We start from the raw sequence: 19308 nt of genomic DNA, 5'->3' as shown, positions 1-19308 counted from the left end.
TGATGGTGAAGATATCTGGGCTGCCTTCTTGCCCTGCTCCTGACCAACCCTGATTTTATATCCCTTCCCCTGAAACCCTGGGGAGGGCCAGGGCAGAAGTGATAAAGCCAACAGAAATAGACAAACCAAACAGGGGAAAATCAAATATCTATCTCACAGCACACAAACAGAGGTATAAGACAAAAAAGAGCTTAGGAGGAAACAACAAGACAATGGAAGAACTCCATGCACAAAGTAATACAATTACCGGAAGGACTGGGATACAACAGCAGAAGAACCGTTTAAGCAAAAGCTATAGGAAGCATGGGAAGACAGGCTCCACCATCCTAAAAAGGCAGATGGTGACTGTGATAAGTCTACCACAACATGTGATCCAAGAGGAAACTAACAGGCTAGCAGATACTAAGTTCTGCAAGCCTGATCACTGATGAGAAAAAAGTTGGTCGACACCAGAGCCTGTCTGTGGCATAGCGTGGAGTGTCAGATTCTGCAGTGTAAACAGCGTCAGATGCCGCCATGACACTCGGCGAGTTTAGAGCCAAACACTGTGTGACATTTACAGAGATCCTGATGGAGTAGAATACTTCATAAAAGGAAATAGCTGCAATGTCAAGATTATTGAAACCTCAAAATGCACCAGAGTTAATTTGATATATAAACACTTCATTCCACACTATAAACGCCATATTTTGTGGAATAAATTGTTTTTCACTGGAATAATTTTGGGGACAATAGGGCTTTGTGAACAGTTTGTATTCTATTTTTCATAACTGCATGATAAACATTGTATCCATTTTATATAATTTTTTTCTCATTTTTAAACCCTTACTTGATGATGATGATATTATTATTATTAATAATAATAATAATAATAATAATAATAATAATAATATAGTATAACGAGCAAAGTGAATTATTCAGTACTAGATTATAGAGCGGGAAAATAATGAGTTACAGACAGCAAGCTTTATGTTTTCTTGCATCAGTCTGATGATTTGACGGCATAATATATAAATCACTAAGTTTTATTATGAATCCTCACCTCCTACATAATTTACTAGATTCATAAAGCTCAATTTTCATTTTTTTCAGCTCCTCTCTGAATTTCTGTAGATCTTGCTCTCCCTCGGCCATTTTGTAGTGACTTTCAACTAATTTATCTTCGGCCAGCCTAAGAAAAAAAAGTAAAGAGGTGTTATGTAAACAGCACAAAGAGGGTTTAAACAGACTTTTTAGGTTTAAAAAATTCCACTGATATCTATCTTATCAGAGGATTTCCTGATGAAGAAGTGGAGTTACACTTCGAAACGCGTTGACTAAAACCACCTTAATTCAGTTTTCCTGGTTTTATGTCATAGCTTCAGCAGCGCAGTATCAGTTCCACATCAATTTTGTTCCTGATCTACTTCAGTTACATGTCATATACTTTACTGAATACACACCATAGACTCTATATGGCCTGTGTCTAGCTTGCAGAGAAAGAAATTTTGGACCAGTTGAATGGAACCCATGGCCATTTTAACTGTGAAGATGCGGAAGATCATCCTTGGAATTTTGCTGTGGAACGCACTGAGAATACATATAATATTTTCCTTTGGAAAAATCATTCTATCAGGGTACATCCATGAGCGCCAGAAATGCTGCGGATTTAGCAATCTGCCTCATGGCTTAGGGCTTATTTCCATATATGAGTGTGTAACCATGTTTAGTCCACAGATAGCATGTCTATGGGGCCATTCGCACATCCGTGATTATTCACAGACCGATCGGTCTGATTTTGATAAACGGCTCAGATCAAAATCAACAATGTAAGTCAATGGATCTGTGAAAAACAAAAAAGGATATAATCTGCGTGCAGTTCGATTTTCACGGACTGTTAGAATGAAGACGGTGGAGAATTAATTTATTTTTTTCATTTCTCGACGTACATAAAAAAAAAAAAAAAATGGATGAAAAAGACCACACCCTGATCAAAGTCTGCTCAGAATAATAGGTCTGTTTTTCTTGTAGGGTTAAAAAAAAAAAAAAAAAAAAAAAAAAAGGAGAATTTTGTTTACTTACCGTAAATTCTTTTTCTTATAGTTCCGTATTGGGAGACCCAGACCATGGGTGTTTAGCTTCTGCCTCCGGAGGACACACAAAGTACTACACTTAAAAGTGTAGCTCCTCCCTCTAAGCTTATACACCCCCTGGTGAGCAGACCCAGCCAGTTAAGTGCAAAAGCTGAAGGAGAATAGCCACCCACAAGTAAAACAGAGCAAAAGCCGGAACAACCGGAGACTCTGTCCACGACAACAGCCGGTGATAACACACGGAACAAGAAATTGCCAACAGGCAACAGGGAGGGAGCTGGGTCTCCCAATACGGAACTATAAGAAAAAGAATTTACGGTAAGTAAACAAAATTCTCTTTTTCTTTATCGTTCCTTTGGGAGACCCAGACCATGGGACGACTCAAAGCAGTCCATGGGTGGGAAATAAACAGAAAACTAAGAAGTAGGCAGAACCTAACTTCACAAATGGGCGACAGCCGCCTGAAGGATGCGTCTGCCCAAGCTCGCATCTGCCGAAGCATGAGCATGCACTAGGTAGTGCTTTGAAAAGGTATGCAGGCTAGTCCAAGTGGCAGCCTGACAGACTTGTTGAGCCGTAGCCTGATGACTGAAAGCCCAAGAGGCACCGACAGCTCTGGTCGAGTGTGCCTTGATCCCCGGCGGGGGAGGCACCTGAGTACACTGGTAGGCGTCCGAAATGGTCGACCTAATCCAACGGGCTAAGGTCGGCTTAGAAGCAGAGAGGCCCTTGCGCCGGCCTGTGGTTAGCACAAAAAGAGAAGTGTACCGCCTAATAGCAGCGGTGCGAGACACATAGATCTGGAGCGCCCGCACCAGATCCAGAGTATGCAACGCTTTTTCAAAGCGATGAACAGGAGCCGGACAAAAGGAAGGTAGGGCAATGTCCTGGTTAAGGTGGAAAGGAGAGACCACCTTAGGAAGAAAGTCCGGAGTAAGACGGAGAACCACCTTGTCTTGATGAAAAACCAAAAAAGGTGACTCCGAAGAGAGCGCAGCCAAATCAGAGACTCTCCTGAGGGAAGTTATGGCCACCAGAAAGGCCACTTTCTGTGAAAGACGAAACAAAGAAACCTCCCTAAGAGGCTCAAAGGGGGGTTTCTGCAAAACCGTGAGAACCAAGTTAAGGTCCCAGGGATCCAAGGGCCGCCGGTAAGGCGGAATGATGTGAGACGCGCCTTGCATGAAGGTGCGGACCTGAGCCAGCCGAGCGAAACGCCGCTGGAACAGTACTGACAGAGCTGAGACTTGTCCCTTGAGAGAGTTGAGGGACAGTCCTAGCTGCAAACCGGACTGTAAAAAAGACAGAAGGGTCGGCAAGGAGAATGGCCAAGGAGGATGGCCGGTAGAGCGACACCAGGACAGGAAAATTTTCCAAGTCCTATGATAGATCTTAGCGAAGGAAGACTTACGGGCCCGAGTCATAGTGGAGATGACTTCAGGAGCAATACCAGAAGCCGTCAAAATCCAGGACTCAAGAGCCACGCCATCAACTTGAGAGCCGCAGAATTCGGGCGGAAAAACGGACCTTGTGAGAGTAGGTCTGGACGATCCGGGAGATGCCACAGCATCTCTACGGACAGGTGGAGCAGGTCTGGATACCAAGCTCGCCTGGGCCAGTCCGGTGCAATGAGGATGACTCGACAGCCCTCCATTCTGATCTTGCGCAGGACTCTGGGCAAGAGAGCTAGAGGGGGAAACACGTAGGACAGATGAAACTGGGACCAGTCTTGAACCAGTGCGTCCGCGGCGAATGCCTGAGGATCGTGGGAGCGAGCCACGTAAACGGGAACCTTGTTGTTGTGACGGGATGCCATTAGGTCCACGTCCGGAGTGCCCCATTTGCGGCAGATTGACTGGAACACTGCCGGGTGCAGGGACCACTCGCCACCGTCCACGGTTTGACGGCTGAGATAATCTGCCTCCCAGTTTTCCTCGCCTGGGATGTGGACTGCGGATATGGTGGACTTGGAGTCCTCTGCCCATTGAAGGATGCGTTGTACCTCCAACATTGCTAGGCGGCTGCGTGTCCCGCCTTGGTGATTGATGTAGGCAACCGCTGTCGCGTTGTCTGACTGGACTCGAATGTGTCTGCCCGCCAACAGGTGGTGAAAAGCTAGGAGAGCTAGGAGCACAGCTCTGGTCTCCAGCACATTGATTGGGAGGGCTGACTCGGACGGAGTCCAAGTGCCCTGCGCTCTGTGGTGGAGATATACCGCTTCCCAGCCGGATAGACTGGCATCCATGGTGATGATCACCAAGGATGGGGCCAGGAAGGAGCGCCCCTGGGACAGGGAGAGGGGCCGAAGCCACCACTGAAGAGAGCTCCTGGTTTGTGGCGACACAGCCACTAACCTGTGTAAGGAGGAAGTCCGCTTGTCCCAACAGCGGAGAATGTCCAGCTGCAGGGAGCGCAGATGGAACTGGGCAAAGGGAACAGCCTCCATTGACGCCACCATTTGACCCAGCACCTGCATCAGACGCCTGAGGGTATAACGGCGGGACCTCCGCAGAGAGCGCACCGCCAGTTGGAGAGACTGCTGTTTGACTAAGGGCAACTTCACAAGTGCCGGCAAAGTCTCGAACTGCATCCCTAGGTACGTGAGACTCTGGGTCGGAGACAGAGTGGATTTGGGCAGATTGACCATCCACCCGAATTGGGCTAGAGTGGCGAGAGTGAGCGAGACACTCCGCTGACAGTCTGCGCTGGATGAAGCCTTGACTAGAAGGTCGTCCAGATAAGGAATCACTGCCAACCCTTGTAGGTGCAGAACCGTAATCACTGCTGCCATGACCTTGGTGAATACCCGAGGGGCTGTGGCCAACCCGAAGGGGAGAGCCACGAATTGGAAATGTTCCTCTCCGATTGCAAAACGTAGCCAACGCTGGTGTGAAACTGCAATTGGCACATGCAGATAGGCATCTCTGATGTCGATGGACGCCAGGAAATCCCCTTGGGTCATTGAGGCAATGACTGATCTTAGAGACTCCATGCGAAAGTGACGCACCTGAACATGCTTGTTGAGAAGCTTGAAATCCAGGATGGGCCGGAAGGTACCGTCCTTTTTGGGGACTAGGAAGAGATTTGAGTAGAAACCTCTGAACCGTTCCCGGGCGGGAACCGGTACAATTACTCCGTTGGCCTGCAAGGATGCCACGGCCTGAGAGAAGGCGGCGGCCTTGGAGCAGGGGGGAGTTGAGAGAAAAAATCTGTTTGGCGGGCTGGAAGAGAATTCTATCCTGTAGCCGTGGGAGATGATATCTCTCACCCACTGATCGGAGACGTGTTGAAACCACGCGTCGCCAAAGTGGGAGAGCCTGCCACCGACTAAGGACGTTGCTGGCGCGGACAGAGAGTCACGAGGAGGCTGCCTTAGTGGCAGCACCTCCTGCGGTCTTCTGTGGACGCGCTTTTGGGCGCCAGTTTGATTTCTGGTCCTTGGCTGAGTTAGTGGACGAGGCCGAGGGCTTAGAGGACGACCAGTTGGAGGAACGAAAGGAACAAAACCTCGACTGATTCCTACCCTGGACAGGTTTTCTGGGTTTGGTTTGTGCCATGGAAGTACTCTTCCCGCCAGTAGCTTCCTTAATAATTTCATCCAGCTGTTCCCCGAACAGCCGGGACCCAGCAAAAGGGAGCCCAGCAAGGTACTTCTTTGAAGAAGCATCTGCCTTCCACTCTCGAAGCCACAAGGTCCTGCGGATAGCAAGGGAATTAGCCGAAGCCACCGCAGTGCGGTGAGAAGCCTCCAGCATGGCAGACATAGCATAGGATGAAAAAGCTGAAGCTTGGGAAGTTAAGGGAACCATTTCGGGCATGGATTCCCTGGCGAGGGAATGCATCTCCTTTAGAGAAGCAGAGATGGCTTTGAGAGCCCACACTGCTGCAAAAGTCGGGGAGAACGAGGCCCCCGCCGCTTCATATTCGGATTTGGCCAGAAGGTCAATCTGGCGGTCAGTGGAATCCTTAAGGGAGGTGCCATCAGCCACCGACACAACGGTCCGGGCTGAGAGCCTAGACACCGGAGGATCTACCTTTGGGGAATGAGCCCACTCCTTGACCACCTCAGGTGGAAAGGGAAAACGGTCATCAGAACCACGCTTTGGGAAGCGTTTGTCAGGACAGGCCCTGGGCTTGGTCACAGCGGTTTGAAAACTGGAGTGGTTAAAGAACACACTCTTTGCTCTCTTAGGAGAGGTAAACTGGTGCTTTTCTGCCAGAGAGGGTTGCTCCTCTGATACTGGCGGATTGAGATCCAGTACAGAATTAATGGAAGCAATCAGGTCACTAACATCTGAGTCAGTTTCGGATAGATCAATGGGGTATATGGAGTTAGCCTCCGAGCCCCCAGTAAAGGCATCCTTCGAATCCTGCGAGTCAGCTCCTGAATCAGAGCCGCGGGACGAGGAGGGAGAGGGAACCCTGCGTCTCTTCATAGGAGGACGGGATCTGGGACCAGATGATGAATCCTCTGTGAGCTCTGGTCCTGAAAGACCCCTAGCAGCAGAGGCACCCTGTGAAGGGGGCTGATGCATAGTCAGCAAAGTCTTGGACAAAAGTCCCATGGACTCAGCAAAAGACTGGGAGAGAGACCTAGAAAAGGATTCTACCCAAGCCGGGGGTTCAGCCACAGGAGTAGGAGCAGCCTGAGAAACCACTGGGGGTGAGACTCCAGGCTGAGGCACCGCCAGGTTAGAGCAGGCATCACAATGTGGATAGGTGCTCGGTTCAGGCAGTAGGAGCTTACATGCAGTGCATATTGAATAAAGCTTTGGAGCCTTGCTCCTCGTGTGAGACATGCTGCTGGAGTGGGGGCTCTGTCAGAGAATGACCCCCAGAGAGTATATACAGAGGACCACAACCAGAGGTTGTGGCTTAACAGACCGCTGGAGCGGTGTTGTGTGCCCTCCAGATCCCAAAGCCCGGACCTCCAAACACAGCAGCCAGCAGGGATGCAGAGCGCAGACCAGCGCTGAGAGAATCTCTGAGGAAATGGCCGCCAGAGCGAGGAGAGGGGGCGTGACTTGCTCAGAAGAGCGGGATCTGGAGGGCCAAAGAAACCTACAGGGGAGGAGACCCGCACAGCAGTGGAGAGTGTCCCTCCCCTGTGCAGAACGGCCGCCGGGCGGAGCCGAGCCTGTCCCTCTGCATGAATGACATGCGAGGGTAGTGACTAAAAACTAGGCCTCCGGCGAAGCCGGGGACTAAATTAGAGCGGCGAGGCCGACGAGCAGGCCCCATCGGCGCGGTTCTCGTGCTAGAGCTAGAGAATCCGCCGGAAATGTCAGTAAGCACAGCAAACACACTCTCCCCAAACAACAAAGCACAGGGACCCCCATAAATAAACGTCTCAGGTACTTAGCTGCAGAGACGCAGGGCCAGGCCCCTGGGGATGAGTGCTCCGGTCCAGCAGGGTCCTGAAGGGCTGCGGATGGAGACCGGCCTCCTGCCAAGCATGGAGACCGTGCTGGCTCCCACTTCAAGCCAGAGCCCAGGAGGGATGGTGAAGGAGCGCGGCATGTAAGGCTCCAGCCTTGGAAGTCAACCTTAACAACACCGCCGACACAGTGGGGTGAGAAGGGACATGTCGGGGGTCCAGACGTGGACCCGCTTTTCTTCAAACTCTTTCCAAAAATCAAACAATTCAGATGAGAATGCATGTGTGGATGTATGCCTCCTGACACAAAGCGATAAACTGGCTGGGTCTGCTCACCAGGGGGTGTATAAGCTCAGAGGGAGGAGCTACACTTTTAAGTGTAGTACTTTGTGTGTCCTCCGGAGGCAGAAGCTAAACACCCATGGTCTGGGTCTCCCAAAGGAACGATAAAGAAATTGGACGTGTGAATGAGCCCTCACTCTGGATCAACATGCTAGGCTATAGGTTGAACTTGATGGATTCCTGTCTACCTTACAGCCCTTAATGACCAGGGACTTACCGGTATGTCCCTGGTCATGTCGGGGGAATCCCCGCCGGCTGCTGTGGTGAGCCGGCAGGGATCCACACACGTCAGCTGATTTCATCAGCTGATTTCATCAGCCGACATGTGTGCCTCGCAGGCACGGGTGGATCAGAGATCCACCCGCACTTTCTTCCCAAAGTGCGGCAGCGTGATCTTAATAGCCACGACGGGGACAGCGCGCTTCCCCACCTCCATTGACAGCCCCATGGAGTGATCATGGGGTGGCGATGGTTACTAGGTTAGCATTAGGTCATGTGATGACCCTGGCGCTTACATTCCATTGTTCCTCTATGCTCAGTGCGCATGACCCCGGAGTTTGGGTCATGCGCACTATGAAGCCGGGCGTATGCGTCCTGGCTTCAAACTGAATTAGTGCGCATGACCGAACCTCTGGGGTCAAGCGCACGGAGCTGAAATCCAGCATCAAGCGGCGATGGCGGCGAAGAGGTGAGTGTGATCTCTGACGCTGCGCAGTCATTAGCATGTTAGCTTGCCCACAGGGACATACTAACATGCTAATGGGGGCAACTAGCAAGGGAAGCAACGCCCTTGGGGCTACTGCCCTCGCTCATTAGCATGCAATCATAAAGGATCTTTAGAAATACTTTTTCTAAAGATCTCTTTATCTATGCTAGTGTAGGCAGGGATTAGCAATATACACCCAGAACTGCTTGTGGTTCTGGGTGCATATTGCACCTGACAGGTTCCCTTTGAAGAGAACAGTACCCTTTTTCTGATCAGAGCAGTGCAGCTCTGATCAGAAAAAAGGCAGCAGCAATCAGACTGCAGATCCTTATTGGTCCCTAGGGGGACAAGTAAAATTATAAAAAAAAAAACAACAAAAAAACAAACAAAAGTTAAAATCACTCCCCAATCACCCCATTGAAAATTAAACAAGAAAAAAACAAAAAACAAAAACAAAATACACACATTTGGTATCTCCGTGTTCAGAAATGCCTGATCAAAATATAAAAATCAATTAATCTGATTGATAAATGGCGTAGTGGCAAAAAAAATCCAAACACCAAAATTACGTTTTTCGGTCATCGCAAATTTTGAGCATAATGCAATAACAGGCAAATAAAATGGCACATCTACGCAAAAATGATACTGTTCAAAACATCATCTCGAGAAACAAAAAATAAGCCATCACTGAGCCCCATATTCGGAAAAATGATGACAAAAAAGTGCATCACTTTTTTTTCAACAAACTTCTGATTTTTTTTTTCACCCACTAGATAAAAGTAAATCTATACATGTTTGGTATCAAAAAAACTCATACCGACCTGAGGCATCACAGCGACACTTCAGTTTTACCATATAGTGAACACGATGAATAAAATACCCCCAACACAATCATGCAATTGCACTTTTTTTTGCAATTTTTCCTCACTAGTAATTTTTTTGCTGTTTTTAACTACAGTATATATTAAAACTCATGGTTTCATTTAAAAGTACAATTCGTCCCACAAATAGTAAGCCCTCATATGGCAAGATTGAAGGAAAAATAAAAAAGAAGTTACAGCTCTTAGAAGGGAAGCAAAAAATTAAAACAAAAAGAAGAAAAAAAAAATCCCGGTCACTAAGGGGTTAAAACCATGAAAATTTAATCCATAATGCTGGTAACGTAATAGTAAATTTTCAAACAGAAAATCCGATACCCATTTGGATCATATGAATGGACCCTCAGAGTAAGGCCTAAGCCACACGGCGAGAAAATCGGTGTGAGTGGAGTGCGATAAAACATCACATTCTACTCGGACCAATTCTAGCCTGTGTCCCAGCACACATGAGCGATTATTCTCTCAGCCCTAATCGGACCGAGAAAAGAATCGCAGCATGCTGCCACTGTAGTGCGAGACTGTTTTCTCTCGCACCCATCCAAAGGTGAATGGGGCGAAAGAATAATAAAAAAAAAAAAAAAAAAAACGCACTGCACGCGTGGTACAGCGGTATACCACGAGTGCAGAGCGAGAATCGCAATAGCCGGCTACGGAGGAGAGAGGGAGCTAAATTCCTCCCTCCCCTCCTCCGTGCCTGCCCGCCCCTCCTGAGAGCCGGCTCGCCCCCCGCAGCTGAGGTCCGCTCGCACGGTTGGACCGCAGTCGCAGGGATACTAGCATGACACTCGACTCGTGCTGGCAGTACAGTGGGAGCAGAGTGTCATGCGAGCATCGCACTAGTGCCCCGTGTGGCCCCGGCCTAAGTGGGTAGTCTAATTTTATAAGAGCTCACACAAATAGGGGGCATATGCTGCTTTTTGTAAGCAACAGGGCAAAGAGGGTTAATCATGTATAAACGAGCAGTCCACAGAATTATCACCTCAGCGCTTTCTCTTGTGCTTCAGACTCCGCTTCCAAGCTGGCAACCTGATCTTCAAGCTTTGGGACTCTGGATGCACGAGAGCCAAGAGCTGACTCATAAAAACGGACCTTAAAACAAACAGTCATGTTAACAAATTAGCAATTCCTATTCAGCAATTTGATTGGCAACTACAAATTCATTCAACCTCCACTGGAAGACAATGAAGAAAGACTTTGGGGAAAAAAAACAAACAAAAAAAACCCCAAAAAACCTTAAATACATTTCCCCTAAGAAAAACTAACGCAATTCTTGGCAAACATTATATTGGCGACTTTACCCCCACCACCGGTGCTCTTCATAACTTTTTGAAAAACAAACAAACAAAAAACGGTTAAGGGCATGTCTTCCCACAAATAGGAAAATGTTATATATTTTTCATATTAGGAATTGGAGCTAATCATTACACAGATCAGGCTAGGAGGGGGGGGGGGGGGGTTCATTTAACTTTTTGGTGCATGGATGACTCAGTGCATAATAGATAATTTGCATCTTGCTCCAGCTAGGCTGATATTAAAGCGGCTGTCTTGTCTTGTGGGTATAGTCTGCAGTAACTTCAGAATCCTTACAGTGCATGCACCACATGATATCTAAATTATCCAGTGTCACTGCCGAGACCAGACAGTCACCTAAGCACAAGTATGCGATTTACATATTTACAGTCATGTGCAGACTAGACTTGATCGGCTTTGCAAGTTGGATTGTGGTCAGAAATATGCAAATTGGATACTTGTAGACACAAGACCACACACACTCATAGCAGCAACACCAGAAAATCCTGACAACGTGTGGTGCGCACTGTAACGATTCGGCCCTTCTCCACAAGACTGAACAACCCTATTAAGTGCCATATGAAATGCCAAACTTAAAGACATTCCCTCATAGAGTACACCTTTTTCAGTTTTGAAGGTTTGTCAGTATGCTCAGAAAATATTGGACATTCATATTGGTTTGCAGCTTAATGCACCACTTCAGTGTTTTGTTTTTCCCTTCAGAGCTTGAGTGGTGCTTTAAATCTAAGCCTCCAGCCCCAATCTTATCCTTGCCCTCCGGCCCCAATCTTATACTTGCCCTCTGGCGGCTTCACCTATTACAAATGGTGCTCCAGTTCAGCGGCGCCATATTGTGACTAACTTCTGACTGGCCGGAAGACAGAAGTTACGTCACAAGCTATCAATACAAGTCTATGAGAGCCAGAACAAGTCTCTCATAGACTTCTATTGAGTTTTGACCTCCGGCGTGCTCCATGAAACACTGGAGCTGCTGGCAGGTCACAAGTCACTGGAATTTAAAGAGGAACAATGCTGAAAAGCTGACTATATTTCAGGCGGCATGGGACTTATATTTGAAGCACCACTCCAGCGGTGGAACAAAATAAAAAACAAACAAAAAAAAAAAAAAAAGCTGCTGGAGTGGTGCTTTAAAATAATATTAAAAACTATTTTAGCACCATTTAATATTATTTATTCATACTCTAGTCTGCTGCCAAAATGTAAAAGACAACATTTTAGATTTTCATAGCAGAAACTACTTTTTCTCAGCTGCAATATTGTCTGCACGCATTGTCTTATAGTCTATGCCCACCTGGCAATTACTCCTGCCTGCTCGCCAGTGCAGAATATGGCTAATGTGAGTTGAGACCATGCTTGTTCTTTGTTTTGCAGATAAACTGCATGTTATTTAATATTACCGTGCAATAAATGTTCATAATAATGAAAAGGAAAGCCCCTTGGATCCATAATTGCCAAATTCTGAACTAAAAGCTACAGGTATTTGCACTAATTGCCTCTGTGATATGAAATACCAGGGCTGGATGCGCATGGGGATGACAGCAGCGCCCCTCACTGTTTGACAATGAGGACAGAGGCACTATAACCCCTTTAACACTAGAACTACTGGACTCGTGACACCTATATAGAAATACATGGTGCAAAGTAGTCAAAATGACTACCTCAGTAGTTCTAGTGTTAATTATTGCAAAAAAAAACAAAACCCCAAAAAACAGTGTGATTGCCCCTTTCCCTCAGAAAATGAAATAGTGTGTTAAAGTTTAACAATTACATCATAAGTCTGTTTGGACGATGACTTGGATTTGCACTTTGTAAGTTCCAGCTGCACAGACTCGATTCTGTTCCTTAGTGAGCGGTTCTGTGACGTCAGTGCAGCATTTTGTTCCTGAATGGTAATCAGTTTGTCTCTCAGCTTATTATTCTCTTGTTCCATGTTTCTCAATGATCCCATCTGCATCAAGAAAAAAATATAAATATGTTAAGCAAGAACAATGCAATAAAAGAAAAGAAAAAAAAAAAGTAAATGTTGTGATAGTTGAGTAGCTTTACATCATAGTCTGACAATGCGCTGCATTATGCAATCACTAAGTACAACAGCTTGGGTTCTCTGAACTTGCACATGATACAGAATGACAAAGCATTGCCAATATTTAGATCCTGTATAAAGACGTTGTGCTCAGAGGTTCCTTGTGACATCCCACCTTGTCGCGGCCTGTCCTAAGGGAATCAGCACCGCTCAGGAGCATGGTGTTCCTTTGTTTCGGAGTGTTCTCCCTCGGGGCACGGTGACCGGGCTGCTCGAGATCTTCCAATGTCAAACCCAAGGGAGCTCCGTTCAGGGAATGCTCACCTCCACTGTCACTACAGCAACACAAAAATACAGTTACATGACAAGCAAGCTGTGTAGCTCCAGTGCATGTGTGTATAGGAGGGCCATTAACAAGGGATCATCATGCAAAGGAAACCCTAAAATCGTGGTCAACATTTTTAGGTAACAGTTGCATAAAAGCAGGACAATTTATAACATTTTTAAACAAAGTAACCGCTGAGGCTGGTGATTAGCTGCAGAGTGCATGTGAACATGACAAGAAGGGCAGGGATGACTGGACAGGCAGCAGTAGAATGGGAGGATCATTTAATGGGCGAGTAACAATTTTTTTTTTTATTCTAAAACATTTAGGCCTCATGCCCACGTTGCTTTTTTTCATGCTTTTTACGCTTTTTTTCCTTGCTTCTTTTAATCAATAAAAACAAGGAAAAAACATCTCCGCAAAGTCTATGAGAACCGTGACTTGCTGTGCACACGCTGCTTCTTTATCCCTTTCAGTTTTTGTTGCTGAAAAAAGAAGCAGCGTGTCAATTCTTTCCGTGTATTTTCCTGTTTTTTTTACCAATTGACTTCAATGGAATCAGTGAAAAACGCAAGAAAAAAATGCATGTGTAATGCACACGGTGCTTTAGTTGTGCATTTGCTTTTTTTTAGGTCACTGGGGTTCCCTGCAGCCAATTCCCTTATCTCATGGTCTTTACTGCAGGACCTTACTGCAGGGAAATCCGGTGATATCACAAGGTGAATCAAGTTCATGCCAGTGGATCACCGGCGTTTCCTGCAGATCCGCCGGAATGAACTCTATTTACTTTGTGATGTGACCGGGGTTCCCTGCAGCTAGGCCTCACGGTTTTTACCATGGGACCTTTCTGCAGGAAACTCCATTGACGTAGGTGTCCTGGTCTGTGAGCCGATCTATACCTCAGTAACCCGGGGTCATCATGACGACGACGGCCCAGAGTTACCATGGCAGTGAACAAGTCCCTGTGATCACGTTACAGGGACCCGATCGCCAGGGAGAGGTAAGTGATCCCTCTCCCTGCCTCCTGAATGCACTGAACGCAGCATTTAGGGGGTTAAACTGCTGGAAGCAGTGTAGGCACTGCTCCGGGAAGCGCAACCAGGTCCCGGCTGTAATATCAGCTGTTGACCCGGCAGCGACTGCGGGAGTACAGCGCTTGAACCTCTGCAGTCGCCATGACTAAAAAAAAAAAAAACGCACAAAAAGAAGCATGGAAAAAAAGCATGTGAAAAACCCCACAAACAACAATAAAAAAAATGCACGTTTTTTTCCGTTGCTTTTTATCCTGTGAAAACGTGTTATGTGCAAATTTTCTACACATAAAAACGCAACGTGGGCACAAAGCCTTAATGCTTTTAGGCAACCCCTTTAAACAGGACCTGACAACTCTCCAGTCCTTACATGCATTGTTTATGGCCCATATCAGATCAGTAACAAATGCAAAGCAACTAGATTCCAGTCATTTGCAGCTTGTTTACCAGTGTTGGGACAGAATGTTCACCAGCACGATTGTACTGTCCTCGAACACAGTTATCGGCAGCACATCCCCGGATTATATGGATAAATGTGCTGCCGATAATGAGGAATATTATACAAGAATAAAATCACATGAAAAATTATTTAGGACTGAGTGCCTGTACTTGGTGTGAACATTCATCCTGTGCTGACCAAGTGTCTTAAAACTGTATACAGTACATACCTGGACACGTGTCCTATGTCCTGCAATATCTCCTCCGTTCGCATTAACCAGGGAGCTGCAGCACAGGACTAAGGTCTGCAGCACAGTACCAGGGAGCTGCAGCACAGGACTAAGCTCTGCAGCACAGTACCAGGGAGCTGCAGCACAGGACTAAGGTCTGCAGCACAGTACCAGGGAGCTGCAGCACAGGACTAAGCTCTGCAGCACAGTACCAGGGAGCTGAGCTAAGCTCTGTGGCACAGTACCAGGGAGCTGCAGCACAGGACTACGCTCTGCTGCACAGTACCAGGGAGTTGCAGCACAGGACTAGGCTCTACGGCACAGTACCAGGGAGCTGCAGCACAGGACTACGCTCTGCTGCACAGTACCAGGGAGCTGCAGCACAGGACTAGGCTCTACGGCACAGTACCAGGGAGCTACATCACAGGACTAAGCTCTACGGCACATTTCCTGGGAGCTGCAGCACAGGACTAAGATCTGCGGCACAGTACCAAGGGACTGCAGCACAGGACTAAGCTCTACGGCACAGCACCAGGGGGCTGCAGCACAGGACTAAGCTCTACGGCACAGTACCAGGGAGCTACATCACAGGTCTAAGCTCTACGGCATAGTTCCAGGGAGCTACATCACAGGTCTAAGCTCTACGGCATAGTTCCAGGGGGATGCAGCACAGGACTAAGCTCTACGGCACAGTACCAGGGAGCTGCAGCACAGGACTAAGATCTGCGTCACAGCACCAGGGAGCTGCAGCACAGGACTAAGCTCTGCGGCATAGTTCCAGGGAGCTGCAGCACAGGACTAAGGGCGGCGTCACACGCTACGATACATCGGCCGATATGTCGTCGGGGTCACGGAATTTGTGACGCATATCCGGCATCGTTAGAGATAGCGTAGCGTGTGACAGCTACGAACAACTGTTATTGAGTAAAAATACTCACCTTATCGTTGCTCGTTGACAGGTCGTTCATTTTCATAAAGTCGTTCCTCCTTCTGCGCGCCGGTTGTTCGTCGTTCCTGAGGCAGTACATATCGCTACGTGTGACACCCCGGGAACAACGAACAACACCGTTCCTGCATCCCGCCGGCAATGCGGAAGGAAGGAGGGGGGGTGGGATGTTACGTCCCGCTCATCTCCGCCCCTCCGCTTCTATTGGGCGGCCGCTATGTGATGTTGCTGTGACGCCGAATGTGCCTCCCCCTTCAGGAAGAGGATGTTCGCCGCCCACAGCAAGGTCGTTCGGGAGTTAAGTACGTGTGACGGGGGTAAACTACTTTGTGCGCCACAGGCAACAAATTGCCCATAATGCAAAAACGGCAGGGGCGGGTGCGATCGCACGATATATCGTCCCCTAAGCTCTGCGGCACAGTACCAGGGAGCCGAGGACAGCTCTGCGGCACAGTACCAGGGAGCCGAGGACAGCTCTGCGGCACAGTACCAGGGAGCCGAGGACAGCTCTGCGGCACAGTACCAGGGAGCCGAGGACAGCTCTGCGGCACAGTACCAGGGAGCCGAGGACAGCTCTGCGGCACAGTACCAGGGAGCCGAGGACAGCTCTGCGGCACAGTACCAGGGAGCCGAGGACAGCTCTGCGGCACAGTACCAGGGAGCCGAGGACAGCTCTGCGGCACAGTACCAGGGAGCCGAGGACAGCTCTGCGGCACAGTACCAGGGAGCCGAGGACAGCTCTGCGGCACAGTACCAGGGAGCCGAGGACAGCTCTGCGGCACAGTACCAGGGAGCCGAGGACAGCTCTGCGGCACAGTACCAGGGAGCCGAGGACAGCTCTGCGGCACAGTACCAGGGAGCTGAGGACAACTCTGCGGCACAGTACCAGGGAGCTGAGGACAGCTATGCGGCACAGTACCAGGGAGCTGAGGACAGCTCTGCGGCACAGTACCAGGGAGCTGCAGTACAGGACTAAGTTCTGCGGCACAGTACCAGGTGCTGAGGAAAGGACTAAGCTCTGCGGCACAGTACCAGGGAGCTGAGGACAGGACTAAGCTCTGCGGCACAGTACCAGGGAGCTGAGGACAGGACTAAGCTCTGCGGCACAGTACCAGGGAGCTGCAGTACAGGACTAAGTTCTGCGGCACAGTACCAGGTGCTGAGGAAAGGACTAAGCTCTGCGGCACAGTACCAGGGAGCTGAGGACAGGACTAAGCTCTGCGGCACAGTACCAGGGAGCTGAGGACAGGACTAAGCTCTGCGGCACAGTACCAGGGAGCTGAGGACAGGACTAAGCTCTGCGGCACAGTACCAGGGAGCTGAGGACAGGACTAAGCTCTGCGGCACAGTACCAGGGAGCTGAGGACAGGACTAAGCTCTGCGGCACAGTACCAGGGAGCTGAGGACAGGACTAAGCTCTGCGGCACAGTACCAGGGAGCTGAGGACAGGACTAAGCTCTGCGGCACAGTACCAGGGAGCTGAAGACAGGACTAAGCTCTGCGGCACAGTACCAGGGAGCTGAAGACAGGACTAAGCTCTGCGGCACAGTACCAGGGAGCTGAAGACAGGACTAAGCTCTGCGGCACAGTACCAGGGAGCTGAGGACAGGACTAAGCTCTGCGGCACAGTACCAGGGAGCTGAGGACAGGACTAAGCTCTGCGGCACAGTACCAGGGAGCTGAGGACAGGACTAAGCTCTGCGGCACAGTACCAGGGAGCTGAGGACAGGACTAAGCTCTGCGGCACAGTACCAGGGAGCTGAGGACAGGACTAAGCTCTGCGGCACAGTACCAGGGAGCTGAGGACAGGACTAAGCTCTGCGGCACAGTACCAGGGAGCTGAAGACAGGACTAAGCTCTGCGGCACAGTACCAGGGAGCTGAAGACAGGACTAAGCTCTGCGGCACAGTACCAGGGAGCTGAAGACAGGACTAAGCTCTGCGGCACAGTACCAGGGAGCTGAGGACAGGACTAAGCTCTGCGGCACAGTACCAGGGAGCTGAGGACAGGACTAAGCTCTGCGGCACAGTACCAGGGAGCTGAGGACAGGACTAAGCTCTGCGGCACAGTACCAGGGAGCTGAAGACAGGACTAAGCTCTGCGGCACAGTACCAGGGAGCTGAAGACAGGACTAAGCTCTGCGGCACAGTACCAGGGAGCTGAGGACAGGACTAAGCTCTGCGGCACAGTACCAGGGAGCTGAGGACAGGACTAAGCTCTGCGGCACAGTACCAGGGAGCTGAGGACAGGACTAAGCTCTGCGGCACAGTACCAGGGAGCTGAGGACAGGACTAAGCTCTGCGGCACAGTACCAGGGAGCTGAGGACAGGACTAAGCTCTGCGGCACAGTACCAGGGAGCTGAGGACAGGACTAAGCTCTGCGGCACAGTACCAGGGAGCTGAAGACAGGACTAAGCTCTGCGGCACAGTACCAGGGAGCTGAAGACAGGACTAAGCTCTGCGGCACAGTACCAGGGAGCTGAAGACAGGACTAAGCTCTGCGGCACAGTACCAGGGAGCTGAAGACAGGACTAAGCTCTGCGGCACAGTACCAGGGAGCTGAAAACAGGACTAAGATCTGCGGCACAGTACCAGGGAGCTGAGGACAGCACTAAGCTCTGCGGCACAGTACCAGGGAGCTGAGGACAGGACTAAGCTCTGCAGCACAGTACCAGGGAGCTGAGGACAGGACTAAGCTCTGCAGCACAGTACCAGGGAGCTGAGGACAGGACTAAGCTCTGCAGCACAGTACCAGGGAGCTGCAGCACAGGACTAAGCTCTGCAGAACAGTACCAGGGAGCTGAGGACAGGACTAAGCGCTGCAGCACAGTACCAGGGAGCTGCAGCACAGGACTAAGCTCTGCAGAACAGTACCAGGGAGCTGCAGCACAGGACTAAGCTCTGCAGCACAGTACCAGGGAGCTGCAGCACAGGACTAAGCTCTGCAGCACAGGACCAGGGAGCTGAGGACAGGACTAAGCTCTGCAGCACAGTACCAGGGAGCTGAGGACAGGACTAAGCTCTGCAGCACAGTACCAGGGAGCTGCAGCACAGGACTACGCTCTGCAGCACAGTACCAGGGAGCTGAGGACAGGACTAAGCTCTGCAGCACAGTACCAGGGAGCTGAGGACAGGACTAAGCTCTGCAGCACAGTACCAGGGAGCTGAAGACAGGACTGGGATATTCTGCAGAACAAGAACCTTCGGCTTCCAGGCCTGGAGAGCCATGTAGTACAATACAGTGCTCTTTTACCAGAAATCTTCCAACACAAGGAGAACTACAACTCCCAGCAGCCTCCTGGGCAGTGCGCGCAGGCAGCACTCACCACAAGCCGCTGCTGTCCTCCATCTCCCTCCGCTCCGCACCATGTTCCCGGCTTCTTTCACATTATCTTGCTCCTCCCCAACGTACAGCTGACATTCTGCACTGTGATTGGATAGACCGTCAGACTCACGTTCCCGCCTTTTCCTACAGCAACCAATAGCGAGTTTGACCGTTGTAAAGGAGGCGGGGTGACGCCTTAAGATCTCCGTGGAAACCATTCAATGTTCAAAACTTTATTCATTGTAACGGAAGTTAACAGGAGAGCTATATTTGTTCTTTAGATGATTCCTTATAGTATTCTGAT

At 49.4% G+C, this 19308-nt stretch overlaps 1 protein-coding gene across 1 annotated transcript in view; it reads right to left on the bottom strand.

Annotated features, from left to right (window-relative positions):
- CCDC18 (coiled-coil domain containing 18) overlaps positions 1-19078 on the bottom strand; it is a 164600-nt gene extending 145522 nt beyond the window's left edge. Inside the window, exons 1-5 of the mRNA XM_075322339.1 lie at positions 19006-19078; positions 12885-13044; positions 12455-12634; positions 10355-10464; positions 1043-1171 (exon numbers count right to left, since the gene is read on the bottom strand). Of these exons, the coding sequence (XP_075178454.1) occupies positions 1043-1171; positions 10355-10464; positions 12455-12634; positions 12885-13044; positions 19006-19028 (602 nt within the window). The 5' untranslated portion in view covers positions 19029-19078. The remainder of the gene's footprint in view (positions 1-1042; positions 1172-10354; positions 10465-12454; positions 12635-12884; positions 13045-19005) is intronic.
- Positions 19079-19308: the final 230 nt, after the last annotated feature.

Source organism: Anomaloglossus baeobatrachus, chromosome 8, assembly GCF_048569485.1.
Source record: "Anomaloglossus baeobatrachus isolate aAnoBae1 chromosome 8, aAnoBae1.hap1, whole genome shotgun sequence".
Taxonomy (NCBI): domain Eukaryota; kingdom Metazoa; phylum Chordata; class Amphibia; order Anura; family Aromobatidae; genus Anomaloglossus; species Anomaloglossus baeobatrachus.
The sequence above is the reverse complement of the archived record's forward strand: the minus strand, read 5'-3'. Positions and strand labels throughout refer to the sequence as shown.